The 19,097-nt window shown below is 26.3% G+C and overlaps 1 protein-coding gene across 3 annotated transcripts in view; it reads left to right on the top strand.

Moving 5' to 3' along the window:
- The window catches only part of LOC107451423 (hemicentin-1), a 136,674-nt gene that overhangs the window by 12,438 nt on the left and 105,139 nt on the right, over positions 1–19,097 (top strand). For all 3 annotated transcript variants that reach the window (XM_087153122.1, XM_087153123.1, XM_087153121.1), the window contains exons 2-10: positions 5,046–5,275; positions 6,677–6,799; positions 7,551–7,722; positions 9,754–9,978; positions 11,526–11,707; positions 11,829–11,901; positions 13,355–13,499; positions 15,121–15,242; positions 16,632–16,934. In XM_087153122.1, coding sequence (XP_087009248.1) covers positions 5,046–5,275; positions 6,677–6,799; positions 7,551–7,722; positions 9,754–9,978; positions 11,526–11,707; positions 11,829–11,901; positions 13,355–13,499; positions 15,121–15,242; positions 16,632–16,934 — 1,575 coding nt within the window. The remainder of the gene's footprint in view (positions 1–5,045; positions 5,276–6,676; positions 6,800–7,550; positions 7,723–9,753; positions 9,979–11,525; positions 11,708–11,828; positions 11,902–13,354; positions 13,500–15,120; positions 15,243–16,631; positions 16,935–19,097) is intronic.

Here is a 19,097-nt window from a genome sequence, read left to right as displayed (position 1 = left end):
TGTTAACAATTACGCAGGGCTGATTGTGCTCCGGAAAAGATCCGGATTTCTGGATTTTTTGGTAATTGTGATCCGGAAGTTTCCGAAGATCGAGGGTTCAGACGTTTCGAAAAATCATTGATCACAAAAGTTTCCGGAAATCAAATTTTCAAAGGTGGAACTTAAAAACACAGTTTATTTTATTTGTTTATAAGGAAGAGCCAGAGAGAGATACTTCATAAGCTTATGTTATTCAAGGTTAATATAAATTTTTTATCAGTAAATAATTCGTATGATTATAAACTCAAGAAAGACATACATATTTGTAAACTTCAATTACTTCTCCAGGTCATCATAGGTATGTGTAAAATTTTAAATGTATTTAAAGTAAACTAAGAAATATTGAGAAAAGAAGAAATCTTATTTAAATTTTTTTCTAATTTTTCGATTTAAACTTCTTTTTTTTTTTTTTACTCAAGAAATTTTCCGGAATTTTGACTTGAGCTCACTATCACCCCTGATTTAGTATCCATTCAATTTTATATTTATCAATTATAGATGATGCCTTGCAATTTTAAATAATATGTCTTAAAAGATAAAAACCTTTATTCTGTAATAATTCTATTATATTAATTGCTATAATAAACATATTTTTTCACGAAAGAAATTTTACTATTTTCTAATAAAAAAATGCCAGAATTTTAAAATAATGAAATTATATTTCTATGAATAAAAATTTTATTTTTTCCATTATATCCAACTATTTATAACTAACTTTATTTGATAAACTTCTAATTTGCCTTTTTTTTTCTTTTGAGATCCAAATTTTTTAGGTTTAAACTCTTATCTAAAAGTAATTTTAAATAAAATTAAATTGGTTTATTTTGTGTATCATCTTCGGATGAAATTATATAACTACCATAACAAACTTGAAGATTAAGGATCATGCAAATATTATTAAGCATATTTTTGTTGATTTTGGATTTCTATATATGTAAAAGGTGTAATATATATATATTTGAAAATATTATTTTCTTCTTCCCTCTAACCTTAAATATTTTTTAATTTTTGTTCATTTTAATTCAGGTAATTTTGTGCTTTTATTTTTGCACTGTTTTATTCTCTTTATTTTGGAATGCTACAAAATATATATTGAAATTTTTTTTAAATTTAAAATGAATATTTTGTTCATGAAAAACATTGAATGAGTTTTGAATCCATTTATCTCAGTTTCATTTAATTTCTGTGTTTCAATGTTTGTATTAAAAATGACTGTGTAACATATAAATTTAGCATAATATAATTTGACTTAATTTCTGTAAGGTTAATGTTCTTCTTCTTTTTAGTTTGTCCATTTTAAAATTGTCTGTATTGAGACGAGAGAAAAAATGGATTAATTGTGGCAAAAAAGTTTTAGTAATTATCTTAAGGTTTATTACAACATTTTAGTAATTTTTTATGAAAAAAAGAACTGATACTTTTTAATTAAATACTAAATGGAACAATTCATTTATTTAAAAAATATGTCTGAATTACTTCAGAAAATTCTTTTCTGTGTTAACTATTGTTATTGCATTTGCTGTGATATATATTACTCGTGATGAATAGAAATATATAATTAAATATTTGTATTGTAAAAAATGGATATGTTTTTTTTTTTTGACATCTCTTTTCTAGTATCTTTTAGTCATTTATATGGATTTTTTGCTTTTTAACTAATTTTAAATAATGTTTTAGCAAAAAAAATATTCAAATACGTAAATTAACTATTTTTTAAAAATAATACTGTTTCAAAAATCTTCTCGTGTTTGAGTTTTTTACATTGAATTTCTAATTCCTTTGTGTTCTATAATAAATTGAAAATATGTAGTTGAAGCAATGATTGATTTTTAATAAATTTCCATTTTTGTTTCTAAAGCTTTAAAGAACCTTATTAGAGGTTCCTTTTTTAGATGGATATAATTTAGTAATATATTGTTTTTGTATGTATATATTTATAAAAAATTCTGATAAAATTAATATTTATTTTATGTCAGCTTATTCTGAACTGCAATAAATTTGGTTTGTGTAGACTTTTTAGCTAATTATATAAACTTTAGATGAGTTGCTTCTCGTCCTTACTTTTATGAATTTTTTTTCTATCTATATTTAAAGAATTATCTTAAATTATGTGCATTAGTGTATTTTGTCTGTGTGTTTAATTTATTTACCTCTGCATTCTCTCTCTATTTTTATTTATTATTATTTATTTATTATTTTTTTTTTTGGTCTTCAAAATGCTAATAATTGTGATCCCAAAATTTTAATAATTTAATGTGTAGTATTGTCTTACGAAATGAGTCTTTGAATTTCAATGTGGATATATATTGTTTTAATTTATATTTCGTAAGAAAAGAAAAGCTCTATTCATGTAACTAAGTAAAGCACTCTTGAAATAGCCAGTTGTTGGCTAAGAACCTGCATAGGTTCTAACGCTCCACATTCTCTAGCTCATGAGCAACAATATGACCCACATTACACTATGTCATTGATATGACTAATTATTTTTCAAATATATTTAGTTTTTTATTTCTCTGTTCTATAAGCATTTTCATATTGATCTTCAAAAATTTATATTTGAATAAAATTTTTATTAATATACTCTGTAGCAATTTTTTTTTATAAAATGTGTTTTAATCTTGTAGTTAAAGTTTTTTATATTAATTTTCTAACATAATTTTTAATGCATGTTTCTGATATGCCGTATAACCGTTTAAATTACATGCAATCTTGCCTTTTGTCATCTAGCCTTAAATTTTCTATGTAATATTGCCTTTTTATTCCATGAATGTTAGAAGTTTAGCTTTAAAAATTAATATTTTAACAGTAACTATTATAACTGTTATTAATTGTAATATTCATTTCTTTTATTTAATTTTTTAAAAAAGCTTCTCTGTGTTAAGAATAGTCATACTTTTGTTTTCTATTTTATCATCCTGCTATATCTCTGGATTTGTAAGATAATAAACTGTCTTTTTTGTATAAGATAAAGAAAATATTAAAAGAATTGGATATTTTTCAACCACTATGTAATCTTGTCTTTTGTCAACTAGCTGTACTTCTTTAAGTTTTCTGAACTTACTGTATGGGATTGTCTTACAAAATGATTGTTACTTACTGTGAATTTTATTACCCTTTTCATTTTTATAGCATTCTATTTATGTAATTCTTTAGTGAAATAAAATATTTTATTAGCTGTTCTCTATATCTCAAAAATGTGTTCCTTTATTTATCAACAGTTTCTTGATTTAAATTATGGACAATATATAATTTTATAAAGTTAGGAATTTAATTAGTAATTTTGAGGGAGCTTTCTGTCTAAAGTTTATAAATGGAGATGAAGTAAACTATGGGGAAAACTAGAAAATACTTAAATACAAACTTTTTTGAAGAAAACAGGTTTCACAGGTTATGTTTGTATTAAGAATGATTTTGTCATTTTTATTAAAATATTAGTGAAAGTAATCTATTTCAATTTTGTCTTTGTTGGATAGATTATATTTGTATTGTAAGTATTTTCCTTTAAATTTTTTTTGACAAAATTAATAACAATTGCAGCAATTAAACAATTTAAGGGAAATTCTAGTTTGATACTAGTTTTTTTCATTTTTGTTGCATACATAGATGGACTTATCATCCAGTGAACTTATACAACATTAATAAAGTGGGTCATTTGTTTATTGTGAAATGTCGATGCATTATAAACAATGGGATAGATAAGAATAATTCTGTATCAATGTGGGCCTCTCAAGAACTATATTTAATATGTTATATAATATTTATTTTGCTTTTCATTCATCATATTTTCTTTATAAAAAGAAATTACTTTCAGAAAAGAATCAATTACTTTAAGAAAAAAAAATTATGGATAAAAAGAATTAATATAATTTATGCAAAAGTAATTCAAGAAAATATAACACAATGAAATTTACAACCTACAAATTTTAAGATTGCTGAACATGATCTGCGTCATATTCAAATACGTCCATACAAATCTCACTCTGCAATGGATTCTACTTCATTCTCATCTGCTTAGTTCCACCAAAAATCATCCTCATCCCCATCCAAAGAAATCGAAATTCTTCTCTTTTTTAAAGATTTTACAATAGCATTTAAATTTACATTTTGACACTTAACTAGTATCATTTGATACATGATGTCCATGTCAGCTGTGCATATATTTCCTGTTTTTGTAAGAATTCTTGTTTTCGTCCACCCATTACTCATTTCAGAAATTTTTATATTTAGTTTTTTTCAACAGTTGACTTATACACTTGACATACTAGAAATTCGCTATCTCCTAATCAAAAATAGGGGGTCGACTTTTACACTTTGATACATGTTTTTTTTTAAAGTCATTATATGAATTGGCATTTAAATAAAAAGATAGTCATATATTAACTACTTTTTCGAAGAAAGAATATCTCACTTCAGAACTGTAGCTAAGTTTTTCTATTTTAATTATGCCAAAAGAGTGCTTATAGACTACATGGCAAGATGACTTTAATTTCAGCGTAAAAATAAGCTTTCTTTATAATTGAAAGTGTGACATTGTCCTAACAAAATAAATTTTTTCAGTTCTGTTACTGTGTTTGTACTGACTTACTTTTTACGCTGTTTTCATAAACCAGTTCATTGTACGCAGGTTGCGATGGCAGACTACTATCTCTCACTTTATGTCTTTCAGCATAAAAGTTACCCCACACATTTTCTTTATCTCTGACTAGTTTAAAGGTCTCTACCATAAGAAAAATATTTGATAAACTTAAGTTTATTATGAGTATGATATTGATAATTTATGAGTTAATAACTAATTAAAATAAATTAGTAATTAAAGGCAACTACAATTGTCTCTATACTCAAAGATAATAATCATACCGTGTTTTCTATTGTTTCAGAAAAGCTGGTTTAAGGATTTTAAACTAAGTTGTTCCTAAGTCTATCTTCAAATAAGAAAAAAAAATTACCTTACAAATTGACATTTATGTTGTTTTCCAAAATGGTAAAAATAATTAATTTGATTTTAGATATTGGCCCTGTAACTGTAACCACTGATCCAGATCTATTCCAGAGACACTTAAAAGAGCTCTATGTTCAAGGTGGAGGTGACTGTCCAGAAATGAGTATAGGTGCCATCAAACTAGCATTAGAAGTTTGTCTACCTAATTCTCACATTTATGTGTTCACTGATGCTCGGGCAAAAGATTACTATTTATTAAATGATGTCTTAAAGTTGATTCAAAGAAAACAGAGTCAGGTATATTTTTAATAATTATTTCTTGCATCTAATTACAGTTGTATAAATGTTATTGCTGTACTAGTATGCATTTTTAAATGAATTACATGGAAGTTTCAATAGTTATGGGATACATTTATAAGCTCCATAGATCCTCAAAAGCTGCCTAAAAAATATTAAGACGTACAGACTGAACAGTTGCCTATATTTGCAAAAGTATTGTGTGTCTTGGAATTTGTGCATAACATATCAATTATTAAGCAAACATATCAATTATTTGTTAAAATTATTCAATTTGCATAACCCAACTTCGATTTGCATTTAGCCTAAATCCTTCCCAGGAATTATCCAAAATTTTTTCAAATTAAATTGTGAACAGTGTGAGCTCAGTAACAAGTAATCATAGAAAATTCTATCATTGCTAGAATATATTTAGAGACTCCAACTGCTCCAGATTTCCCAAAATAGTATAAAAAACGGTGAACAACCATTTTTTTAAATGTGTGTAGTTAAGCAACTTAAGCTCGTTCTCCACGAATACGTCGGGCGAGTTGGATGTCTTTGGGCATGATAGTGACTCTCTTGGCGTTGATAGCGTAAAGGTTAGTGTCTTTGAAAAGACCAACCAAATAAGCTTCGCTGGCCTCTTGAAGAGCCATGGGCTGTCCGGAGCAAGTTTGCATATCTGTATATGGAGTGAATGGCTCAGTAGTTAAAGGCACTGAGCTGTCATTTTGAAGGACTAATCCTTAATGATGGCTTTAAGTTCACCCAGTTTCAGATCAATTAGTACCAGCTTGTCTATGAAGTAGAGGCAGTTGCTGACCACATATCCACAATCTTGCCCTTATTCATAAAATTATGGAGTTTTAATCTCCATGATTATCCTGGCTCTCAAAGGAATGCTTTATTTTAGTATACATGAAGACCTTGAAAGGCTACACGTAATCTCCGAGTTACTAAAAAAAAAACGATATTGTTTCAATTACTGGTTCACTTATTGAGGAGTAAGTTCAAGCCATCAGAAAGCAAACCCCTAGGTTATGAATCTATCCCACGCTTAAAGAGTGAATTTTTTGACAATAAGACTAAATGGCTTTGCGAGATATGTCCAACATTTTAACTATACTATCAGCTCTTATATGGTATTGTGTAAGTATAAGCACTTGAGTCTGACATCTGCTGGCATAGTCAATCAAGTCAAATCATTGCACTGTCCTCTTAAGGGCATTTGTCAATCATCTCATATTGACACTGTGCTTATTAAGTAACATTTTAGTAAATTTTGCATAGTTGCTTTTTTGAGCTGTCCCTAAAATGGCATCTTGGTCAATAATGGGTTTAGCTAGCAAATGTACTTGAACTTAAAGATATTAATTGTTTATTCTTTTCATATGGTTTGTGAATTATTTAATTTCTTAGGTTGTATTTGTTATGACTGGCGACTGCGGAAACCATTCCCATCCTGGATATCAAGCTTATGAACGTATTGCATCAACTAGTTCTGGCCAAGTTTTTCATTTAATGAAATCAGATGTCGATGAGGTATAACTTGTTTCCAACTTCAAGAATTTAGAATATCGATTTCACTTTAAGCTGTAATTACAACTCCATAATTAAAACATGTATAATATGATGGAGTAGAACATAACATATAAAGCAAGTTTTATTCTGCTTTATTCTAATTCAGCTCAAGGATGCCTTTTGTTTTTGAGTGTGTAATTTAAATTTTCTTTCATACAATGAACTACACTGACTTAACAGTTGAAAACAGAAGAATGTATGCATTTTAAAATTAAGATATGTCTAATAATAATGGATACCTGTCTGAAAAATACTACTATATATATTCTTCTTCTAAGAAATAAAGGTACCTTCTCGTTAACTGAGCACAAGCGAAAAGTCGCGAAAAATGTTAACCTCTACCAACTTTTTTTTTTAAACATTGAACAAAATGGACGTTCACAAAAGTTAAATAAAATAATAAAAAAAGTGCAAAATTTTTTAAAAAATAGTTAAATTTTCTTACACTTAGCTAAATTAAAAATACCAAAATAAATTATTTATTAAAAGTTACATTTCAAGTTACGGTCTTTTCTTCAGAGACCATCGGTTTTTCCATGTTATTAAATAAAGGAAGGAAACGTTTATTTGGAATTAAAATTTTTATTGAACTTGTATGACATAATTAAAAATTCCAGTTATTCCAGCTAGTAATTATAATTTTTAATTACCAGAATAAACTGTGTAATTTTGTTGCACCAAAGTTATTTATTATTCAATTTTTTCTGTTTAGGTTTTAAATTTTGTGCGTGTTTCATTGCAAGCTAGAAAAGTAAATTTGTTTGCAATTGATAGACCCGCTGGAGATTTAAAGGAGTTTGAATTTGATGTGGATGGAAGCCTTAGAGAATTTACAATATCCGTTTCAGGTGAAAAACCTGTAATAACACTTATAAGCTCTAGAGGTAATCTTAACTTTATATTCTTGGAATTTGTTTAATATGTTGTTTAAAAACTCATAAATGTAAAACAATATTTTGTAAATTTAAAATGGATTGCTACTGCTTCTTTAATGCAAAGTTAATGATTCAGTTGTTACCTCTTAGAAATGTTTTGTTGGCATTTAAAGCTACTGCAAAATTATTTAATGAAATCAGCAGCTGTCAAAAACATGACCAAAACTTTAAAATGCCTTTATTTATTTATTTATTTTTTTTACTAGTTTGCCAGTTTCTCTCAAAAACTAACGAAATGACTATTTTAGCACTACTTTTTTAAAAAACCAATTTTCCTCATTTTATTATTATATTATATTTAATTATATTTTATTAATGCCAATTCTTTTGAATTAAGAGTTGCAATATATTTTATGTTTTTTTTCCCTCCCTTCTTCCATGGCATGATAATCCACTGTGGATCATAACCTTATAAGGAGCAGATTTCCATTTTGACCTATATAATGCCCTTGTTTTCCAGTTCTTAATTTTAAATATTTTAAGGTGTTATTCAAGGCAATCAATGTAATGTAGTTTTGGTCTCCCTCTAGCTTGTACACCATATGGCTAGGCCATGAAAACTTTTTCTATACTTCTGTTTTCTTGCATTTGGCAAGGTGTCCTGCCCACTTTAATCTTTGTAATTTAATGAATTTCACAATATATATGATTCTTTAAAGCTCTTATACAGTTGTGAAATGGTTCTGCTATTCCAAATTTTATTCTTTTGTATTCTTCTTAAAATATTTCAAAGTATTTTTCTTTTAAAAATAGGTAGTATTTCCTCATTTTTCTGAGTCAGTCCTGACTCATAAGTTCTGAAATGTCAAATTAAGCATTTATAAATGTTATATCTATTATTTAAGATTAACCTCACAATCATATAGATTTAAACTTAGGATGCAACATAAGAGTAAAAAGAGAGAAGTTAAGATTGAGTTAAGCTACTAAGTTAACTAAAATGTTTAACCTTAAAAAAGGAAGAAAAATTAATTAGCAAAGTTAATTCAGTCTGAAATAATGGTCAACATTGTTACAGTTATAAATTTTATTAATTGATAAGAAAGTTTATTGGTTACATAGGTTGACAGGATGGCATCCAACAAGGCCATCCTGTTGCAAGAGCTATGTGAATTGATCAAGGAAAAAAACTTCTTCTGTTACCCCAACTTTTGTGGCTGCACTTGTCATCGCTTATTTTCTGCGGTCCGTTGGGTGAATCCAATCTTTCAAAACAAACACTGACCATTCTCAACTTGAAGGGGGGGGGGGTGTTAAAAATTTAAAATAGGGATTTAATTAAAGTGCCTAACAATAAAAATGAATGAAATACACTGATGAATATAATAAATATTAAATCCTTGGCCTTGTTACAACTCAATTATTATCAACAGTTAATACATAACATTAAGCAATAACTTAGCTTTCCTACTGATCTGATCTTAAATATTTCCTAAAGCCATAAAAACATTTATTAGATGCAATAATTATTTTTTTCTTGCACCTCTGATGTGTTATCATTATTGAATTCATGTTCTTTATAGTCAGAAATTTTTATTACTATTATTGAAATTAGTTCCCGTTTCTTCTTATACTAACTTTAAGATTCTTTGATAGTATTGACAGTTCTTGTTTTGTTAAAACATGTATTTTATAATTTTATGCAATTGTTGTAAATTTACAACTTGTATATTGATTTCAAAAAAGAATTTAACTTATATTTTCATAATTAGTTTCTCACTATGAAATATAGAATTGATCATCCTGCTTATTATTGTTACAAAAATTATTTTACTTTGTTCATTGATATGTAATGTGTTTTAATTAGAATTTAACTCAGCCTTCCTATATAGCAACTTCCTCAATTTTAGTTTTAAATTTATTTATTAGATATGTAGTATTTTTTGCCTAGTAGTGTTTAATTTATTAGCATAAATAATGTTTAGTGCAATTTATTCCATAACTATTTTGATATGAAATATTATTTTTATATTTTGATAGGAGAGGTCATTGACCAAACAAAAGGATTATTAGAATTATTGAGTCATAAAAATATCAGCATAGTCAATATCAAAGATCCTGATCCCGGTCGCTGGAAACTTAGAGTAAACAGTGAAGGAGCCCATACTATTAGAGCTACAGGACTTAGCAAAATTGATTTTGTCCATGGATTTTCAAGGCAACCTACTTCAAATATTAAAGAAACTTATCATCGTCCTTTAAGAGGTATCCACTTTTGTATAAGTGTTATAATATTCAATTATTTAATAAAATTTTATTGATCTTTGTAAGTTGTATATTAACAGTTTAATTTAATTATTATCCACTTATTAAAATACATTTTATGATTAATGATCTTTAGAAACACATTTTTATCTGTAAAAAAATTGCAAATAAGACTAGTTTTTTTTAATTATTAATTTTGTATACAGGAATTTAATTGATGCTTTATTGTAGTAACTATTTATGAAGTGATAATGTAATATGGAAAATAGTAACCTAGTTTATGTTTTTGAACAGCAATTTTTAGAGTAGTGATTAAAAAAAAATATAATCAAATAAATATATTGAAATTAAAAACTTAATCAAAATAAAAATGGAAAAGGACTTATTCATGATAAAAAAAATTCTTTATAATTGTCAATATTTCTTTAAAGAAACTATAGTGCATTTTCATTTATTGTTTTACTATTTTATAATTACTGTAATTTAGTGGGTTCTAAAAATTTAAATGTTACAATTTTATTTGTTATTTCAACTTCATCTGACTTAAAGTAGTACAAGTACCATAAAAATCTAGATTTTGTTTTAATGATTTTTATACCTGCAAAGTATACATGCAATTTTAAGGATCTTCAATTAATTTTCACCAACTGTTTTCCTTCCTCTACTTTTTTCTCCCTATTAATGATTATCTCTCTAACATCCCCCTGTCTCCAGATTTCCAGTAGTAACTGAGAACTACATAAAAGTATTGAATACTTTTTTAATGTTAGAAGGGAAAACTAAAATTAATAGAAAAGAAACTGTTACAATAAAAAAGATTCATTTTTTTTTCTGAATGTTTGTACAATATTTACAGCTGCAATATGTATCCATGTATTTATTCACAGTTATTAAAAAATATTTAGATTTTTGTGGTTTGTTGGAGTCTTTTATTTTATTAAAGGAAAGATCAATCTGAATGGTATTAACAGATTTAAATATTTTAAAATGTAAAGTCAATATGTTCTTAAACTTGACAATTGTACTTAGTGTTTAACTGCTTAAATTTTGATTGTTTGTTTAAAAAAATATTTGCACTTTTTTGTAACATATTTCAAAAATTGAATATCTTAGCTATTTATTTTTATTGTTGTGGACTATGTAAGCTGTTAGTTAATGTTTTTATTTTTATAGTTATAAAAAAAAACTTAGTATTATAATCAATCTATGTAAGCTGTTAGTTTGTTAATGTTTTTATTTTTATGGTTATTAAAAAAAAATTTATTATAATCAATTAATGTATCTCAAGTATAAAATGTAGCAACTTTACTACAGAAATGTTACCAAATAATAACTTTGCTGTGTAATAAATGGGATATGAAGTTTTTACTTTTATTGGAAGTAATATTACCATATTAAATATGAAGAAACATTAAGTTGTGAAAAAATTTCATTTAAAAAGGTAATGCTGTAATTTAATTTTAATTGTATTGTAAGCGATAAGTATTTTATTTTTAGCTGTGAATTTTAACAATTTTTTTAATCGAAGCATTTCTATTTTGCTTTAGGGGCTCCTACATATTTATTAGTTAATGCAACTGATTTACCTAATCCAGCTACATTTGAAAATGTAAAAATAGTTGATCTGGAAGGCAATAATCTGCAAAACATTCCTCTTAAAAGATTCCCTGGCACCAATATGTTCAATGCTTCCACATTTTATCCACCTAATGAATATTTTTACCTCAAGGTAACAGAAGGTTCTCTTTTTTTTTAAAACTTTTTTAAAATCTCAATTTATTTTATATTTTCTTTTTTATTGGAATTCTTTTTAAAGTGTCTATTTATTTAAATATTTTTCCTTCATGTAGGTTGCTGGCTCTGATGAGCATGGCTTTCCAATTGAAAGAATGACTTCGACTGCTATCAGTTCCCAATTACCAGGTAATTATGAACTTTATTTTAAAAGTAATTCTCAGTGGTAATGTTTTAGTGCTTAGTTTGTTTTGCTAGGTTTGAGTAAGTTAAAAGTAAGCATAACTGCTTCAAATTATTTTTACTTAGATTTTTTGGCATGTTGTGATATTTATTTCTGCTTAAGTGGGATATTATAAGAGCCTAGATTTTATTACAATCACTCCATAATTCAGATTGATATAACATTTAGCTTCATACATGCTTAACTAACCTTGATATAGAATTGATGTAAAAATAAACAAAATATTTGAAAAATTTAGCCGACATTTAAATTGGAGCAGTTTTTTGAAGGATATTTGTAATCATTTTCCACCCCGAAAAGCTTGAAATAATTTTAGTGAAGTTTAAGCTTGAAATCATTTAGTTATTTTACATGCAATGCGCAATTTATTATAAAACAAATTTGTGATTTAATTAACCCTCTAGCTGCAAAGATACTCCTTAACTGTAGGTGCAGGTGAAATTCAAACAAAAATTTTCCTGTTGAGCCGTACTTCTCTATTAAATAACATAATTAGTTAAGTGTGTAAAGGAAAGAAGTCTTCACAATTACATTTTTTGTTTCAAAGAGCTTAAATCTTAACATAATTTTCTTTTAATTATTGGCCCGTAACTCGTGTAAGGAAAAGAATTAGTTGCTTTCTGCAGAACAAACTTGTTTCTCTACATGTTCTTTAACAACGAAGTGCTACTCGATTGAAAAAGTTTTGTTAAAATTCATCTAAGTATTCTCCCAGTTAAAGGGTTCATAAAGTCTCAAATTTTGAAGTATTTTCTTTAAAAATTCACACTGTAAGTGAAACTACTTAAACTTCTTAAACATCTTCGAGAAAAGGAAATTTTTACTTTTGCTTTTATTGAAATCACTTCTATCTGCTGATATTTTTGTTTCATTTATTTAAAAATATTTATTTCAATCTACGCAGTTGCTATAAATTTTATTATGTATTTGTAGTTGCATTATCATATAGTAGAATTCTAAGTATGTGGATCAATCTTGATCAGACAAATCTTAATAGTTAAGATTTCAAAAGAAAGAAATATTATTTATTTTAAAAAAAAATTAAATTTGTTTTTAAAATAATAATTGGAAACCTATCCCTGCATAAATTGATGCTTTACTTGGTTTGAAATTCTGCAGACTAATATCGTTCTCCTTTTTTATCATTCAAAGTGATCTAGATTATTGACATTTGAAAATATTAAAGCTCAATTGTTAAGACCTGTACTCTAAAGACCTTGACTTTACTTGAACCTTAACCAAATTTATGTATGCTTATTTATTTAACATTGTAGATTTTTTAGTCAATTTCATATTAATGTTATGCTTTTGTTTATTTTGATATTGTTTGAACTATATTACCATAAAGTGCCATGAAAATTTATTATTCATTATGTTTTTTTTCTTCTTAAATTGCAGATGCTCCAGAAGTAAGTACAAGACCTCGCATGAATGGATATTATGAAGAAGACACAGATTTACATTGCTATATCCAATCTTTGGTACCTTTTTCTGTTACATGGTACAAAGAAGGTATCCCAGTCAGTCAAGAACAGCATTTTCTGTAAGATTTCTGCTTTTATTTTAGTCTAAAATATCATACCTCTTGTTGCAGAACAATTTTTTTTAAAGAAAATCTTTTTTCTATATATTGTGCTTTTTTTTTAATATTAATAAATTTTTCACATCTACTGTTTTCTATTAACTGTTTGATCCTGCATATCGATTTAAGGCATACATAAAATGGTTTTTATTCATTGAATCTACAAATAACTTTTAACTACTGTTTCTGCTTTGAAAGTTATAGTTGATAGTTTTCATTGTAAGCTTTGTGTTCAGTGCTGAGTAATTGACAAATATTTTCGATTAATTAATAAACATAGTTTGCCTCGGACAGTTTTTGCTGATAAAGCACTTAGCTGTTGTATTGATTATCTAGAGCTTGTATTAGTAAATGAGTAATATACAAAGCTGTGAAAGATTAAGAAAAGCAAAAATTGATTTCAAATATTCATCTTTTTCCTGGCTTTTATTTGAATAAAATTTTCAGAACTGTGCATCTTTTCAAGATTTAAAATATGCATGTCTAAGTTATTACTTTAATAACTTTTACCTTCTTTTAATTTATTATCATTATAAAAAGTTATATTTAAAAGTGCTTAAAATATGCATAATTTTTTATTAAATTTGCATCAATGCTAATGCAAGTTCATGTCATAAAGAAGTGAAACGTGTATTTAACCAAACACTTAATATTCTTTTCTTTTCTTCCTTTTTTTGTCATATTTTAAACATATTTTATATTTTTAAGCATATTTTATATTTTTAAACTGTATTTTTATTCCTTTCCCTATACATTACCAAACATTTTAGAGACATTTTAAACTATTATTTTTTTTTTTAAATACTCTAAAAGGAGAATGTTTTGTGAATTTGTAGATTATTTTCTATATTATAGTGTTAAATCATTGTGCTATTTATTTATTTTATTTTAAATAGATACAATTTAAATCTTAATTTTTTATGATCATTATTATTTCATCATGGCAATTTGAAAATGAAACATATCAGATTGCACAAGATATGCAGCAAACTGTCTATTCGTTAATTTGATATGATGGTACAATTTTGTATGAATAATTTTCTTTGAAAAGGAAGGTATACAGTAATAGATAGGTTGAGATAAAAAGTGTATAAAATTTTATTAATAATTTGATTAGAAATTGATGTACCAATTTATTCCATATCTTAGATATTGTGTAGCAGAATTTTTTTAAATCCTTGTCAGCATATTCTGCTTTTAATTTTTCAAATTTTATGTAATTTTGTATCAACTTAAATATAAAAGTAAAAAGTATTGAACACACTTCTTTAATGCTTTTAAATTGCAGCATTATGAATAGAGACAACTTGTTTATCTTTCATCTGATTTATAAATAAAAACATACAGAAATTATGTATGTATTCATTTATATTTTATTTCAGCTTTAATCTGATAAAGTATGCATTATTTCAAATTGAGTTTTCTCTGTATTTGTTTATGATGATTTGTTTCAATAGCACTTACAAGATAAACATTTTTGTGTTTTCTTTTAGTTCTTTTTTAAATACTATTTTTAAATTTTCAATTGTTTTTTTAACATGGAATTCATTCATTGAGAGATTTATTACTTATTTTATTTTAGACAAACAACTGAAGCAATTCTCACTGTACCGGAAGTTACTCTACTTTCAGAAGGTTATTATTCGTGCAATGCAACAAATATAGCTGGAAGAGGTTCAAGTGTTATATTTCTAGATGTGAAAGGTATATGGTTTTTTGCAAACTTCCTTGAAAAATTAACAATTGTATTTGCTAAAATATGTCCTGTTTATCAATTAATTAATCAATTATCAGATAATAAAAATAAACTTACTGTATACTTCTGATTGTAAGCCAAAAAATTTTCAAAAATTTTCAAAAGCTAAAGTGAGGGGTCAGCTTGCAATGGAATTCGCTTTCATTGATAAATTCCAGATGGCTATCGCCAACAGAAATATTTCTTCTTTTGTTGAGCATTAGTGATAATCAGACAAAACATAAAAAACATCAAATATAGTTGAAAACAGAATGTGTGAATGTAACAACATAGAAAGGACAATTTGAAAGAAATGCTATTATTTTTAATCTTCCAGCTTACCTATGTTTAGGTAAATGCAAATGAGGATATAAATAAATAAAAGAAAAAGAACACACTAAAATCCAATAAATTCTGTATCAGAATCTCCATAAAGTTTGTCAAATTCTGCTCAGTCATCAGAAGGTCTCAATGTAATGCGTAATCCTCACTTCCAATGTCTTCATCTTCATTTCAATCATCATAGACTAAATAACAAATTTTCCCCTACACTTCCATACATATTGTTACAGACACAATATATTTTTAACTATCTAATTACGAAGTTGGAAGGTTCATGTTTCTTTTACCCACTGTGCAATTGTTACCAGATCTACATTTACTACAAAAGAAGGGATACATTTTTGTTTCAAAGCTTAGCGTGCCTTTTTTTTTACATCAGCTCATATACAAGTTTTAAATATTGGGTCGATTTCCAAATAAATAGCTTGCCATTTGGCTTATATTCTGAAGTATGCAGTAACAGTTTTTATCTATGCATTTAAAAACCACATTCAAATCAGTCTTGAAAATATAAAATGGTATATTATCAAACAGATGTTTGATGTGAGAGAAACTTATGAAGAAATAATGCTAAAAAATTATTTATGCCACTTAAACTCATGTAAGCTTGTATTAGTTACAAATTTTGAGTGTGTTCAATTTTGTCTATAAATTGCTATGTCATTACTTTTTCGGAGGCATAATTAACTATTTACAAGAGTAAATATAATTTATGTCAACGGTATGCTACAGAATTTTGTTCTTGTGAAATTATTCATTTTTAATACTGTAACCTTAAAATGGGCTGTGAGTACAATTTGGTTAAAAAGTACTAAAATTTAAGCACGAGTTGAACATTTTGGTTGTGCCTAATAACACTTCTTATATTTCATTACTTTTTTGCAAGCATAATAAACTACTTGTATGAGTAAAATTTTGATTTTGTGGAAAAAGTGATATTCTAATTTAAAATCTACACCTATAATGCATTATAAAATTTTGTTCATATCAACCAACATGTGCTTAAAATATTTCAGAACCTCCACCTTCAATAACAAAAGCCGGTAACGTGAGCGGAGTTCTTGGAAGCGTAGTCATCTTACCTTGTGAAATTGAAAGTGTTGTTGACTACCGTGTCACCTGGAATAAACTCCTACCTGATGCAGACAATGAAGGTTTTGTAAAAGCTTCTCAACTTCCTGATGATCCCCGTTTCATTATTCACGCCAATGATTCTCTAGTTATAAGGCATCTGAATCCTAAAGATGGTGGATGGTACAGATGTACAGCATCAAATGAAGGCGGTGTTGTGCAAGAAAACATTTACCTTCATACTTACTGTAAGTGAATTAAAACTGTTTTTTCTTTTAAATATGAAATTACATTTTAATTTTTTGAATTAATTTGATAACTTATATTGTTTGTAATATGACTATCATGGATAAGCTAATGTCATGAATATAAGAGTATTTTTACTCACTGTGTATTTAAGCAGTGTTCTCCTTAGGCGTTCTTGAAAGGGCGGCCTGCTCCGCCTGCCCTTACTCTTTTCGTAAAAATAAGCCGCCATCCCTTAAAAAAACTACCTGACATATTTTTGAGAAAAGGTTTTCTTAACTACCGGTTTTAATAAAAAGTTCACTTCTGATTTATTTAGTTATTCATAATTATTTAACTTTAATTTTTAATTTCATTCCTTCATTTTAGTAAGATTTTTCTTAAGTTGTCTATATAATTAAAATTCACTTGATGTTCGGCCCCTGAGGTATTCACGTCTTTTATTTGAGAGGAGGATATATATTAATAAGTTTTTTAGTGATTTTAAATGTTACCAATATAAATAACTTTTATTAAATAACTTTTATTTAAAAATGATTTATTTTCGAAAAATGATTTTTTTAATTAGCTTGACATTAGCCATCGTTATAAACAAAATTGTAAATGTATCTCTTTGAGATTTTATCTGACATTCATTAATGTTTCATTATTTTTTACAAAAATAAATCATCAACCTGAATAGATGCTGATTGGTGCTACGTCACTGAGTTGTATTTCTAAGGTTATCTGTATCTGAAACCAAATATTCATTTTGTTTATAGTTGTGCTTTTAAAATGTGTTTCTAGCTAGGAAAGAAAATAAATTGGGATTTGTTTCCAAACTTTAATGAATCTTAAGACAAAAGTATGAAATAAAATAATTAAAAAGTTTAAAAAAAACTCTCCATGGGTCTGCATGAAAAAATAATAAATATTCCATGTAACTTATAAAAATCAAGTTTAGATAGTCTCAGCTAATTTTCCTGGTATTGTATTCATTTTATATTATCTTTTCATCTGCTTTATTTAAAAAAATTAGAGAAATTCTAAAGAAAGAGATTTTAAGATAGAGATAGAGTAATTTTAAAGATAGAGAAATTCTGCAAAATATTTTAAGATAAACTTTATATAAAATGAACATAATACCTAGATAATTTGCCCACACTTTAAAATCTCAATTTTTATAAATTACACACAGTATTTTGTCCATAACTTTTATGAGCTAACCCACGGACAAATTATTTTTTCAAATTATTTTATATTTATTTGTTATTTTGTGTGCTCTTTAAATAATGTTTTTATGGTAAACAAAAAGTAATACTGTTACAAGATTACTGATTGAAACTATATTGAATATTACAGGCATACTATTAGTAATAAATTTTTTAAAAAAATAAAGAATGAGAGGTAGAAAAAATTTAAAAAGTAAATAAATATGCCAAAGTATATGAACAGTCGATTAAAAAAATTACGAAAATTTCATTCCATGAAAGATAATTCAAAAACTTTAAATTAATATGACATATAAAAAATGTTAGTTATTGAGTACTGCATTACAAATTAAAACTTTATGCATTTTTTATTTCTTTGCAAATTGATTCACCTTTTTACTCATATGCTGATTAACCCCTCAACTAACATGCTGATTAACTGAGTCGCTTATTCACTAACTTGCTGATTCAATTAATCACTTATTTGCTGATTTGCCTCTTTCTCCTCTTTTTTTTGTTTCTTCTTTAATTTACTTACTATATCAATGTGATAATAATGATTGCTATTGGCATGTGAATCTATAATATGTTTTTAAAATAAAGAATTAGCAATCTTAGAAGTAACCACTTGTAAAATAAATTTTACCAACACAGAGAAAAGTTTAAAAATCGATTAACAAAAATTAAATGGTTATCATAATCATAGAAAATAACTTACTCTTACTGTTAAATGATGCTTGTGAAAGTCAAGATTCTTACTCTATAGAGTTATCATAAATATTGCTTCTTTCCTTACTATACTTCGAATAAATTAAAAATTGTTTATGAGAAACTCAGTTTAAAAAAGTGGTAAATTTGTATTTGCTAAGTCTGTTTATATTTTCTGCTCTAAATTTAACTTAAATGCATTTAACTTGTTATCTTATCCGCATCATTAATTAATGACTTAAATATTTTGGTTGTATGAAAACTTTC

This window comes from Parasteatoda tepidariorum, chromosome 10, assembly GCF_982258835.1.
Source record: "Parasteatoda tepidariorum strain Cologne lab strain chromosome 10, Ptep-v5.0, whole genome shotgun sequence".
NCBI classification, from domain to species: Eukaryota; Metazoa; Arthropoda; class Arachnida; order Araneae; family Theridiidae; genus Parasteatoda; species Parasteatoda tepidariorum.
The sequence above is the reverse complement of the archived record's forward strand: the minus strand, read 5'-3'. Positions and strand labels throughout refer to the sequence as shown.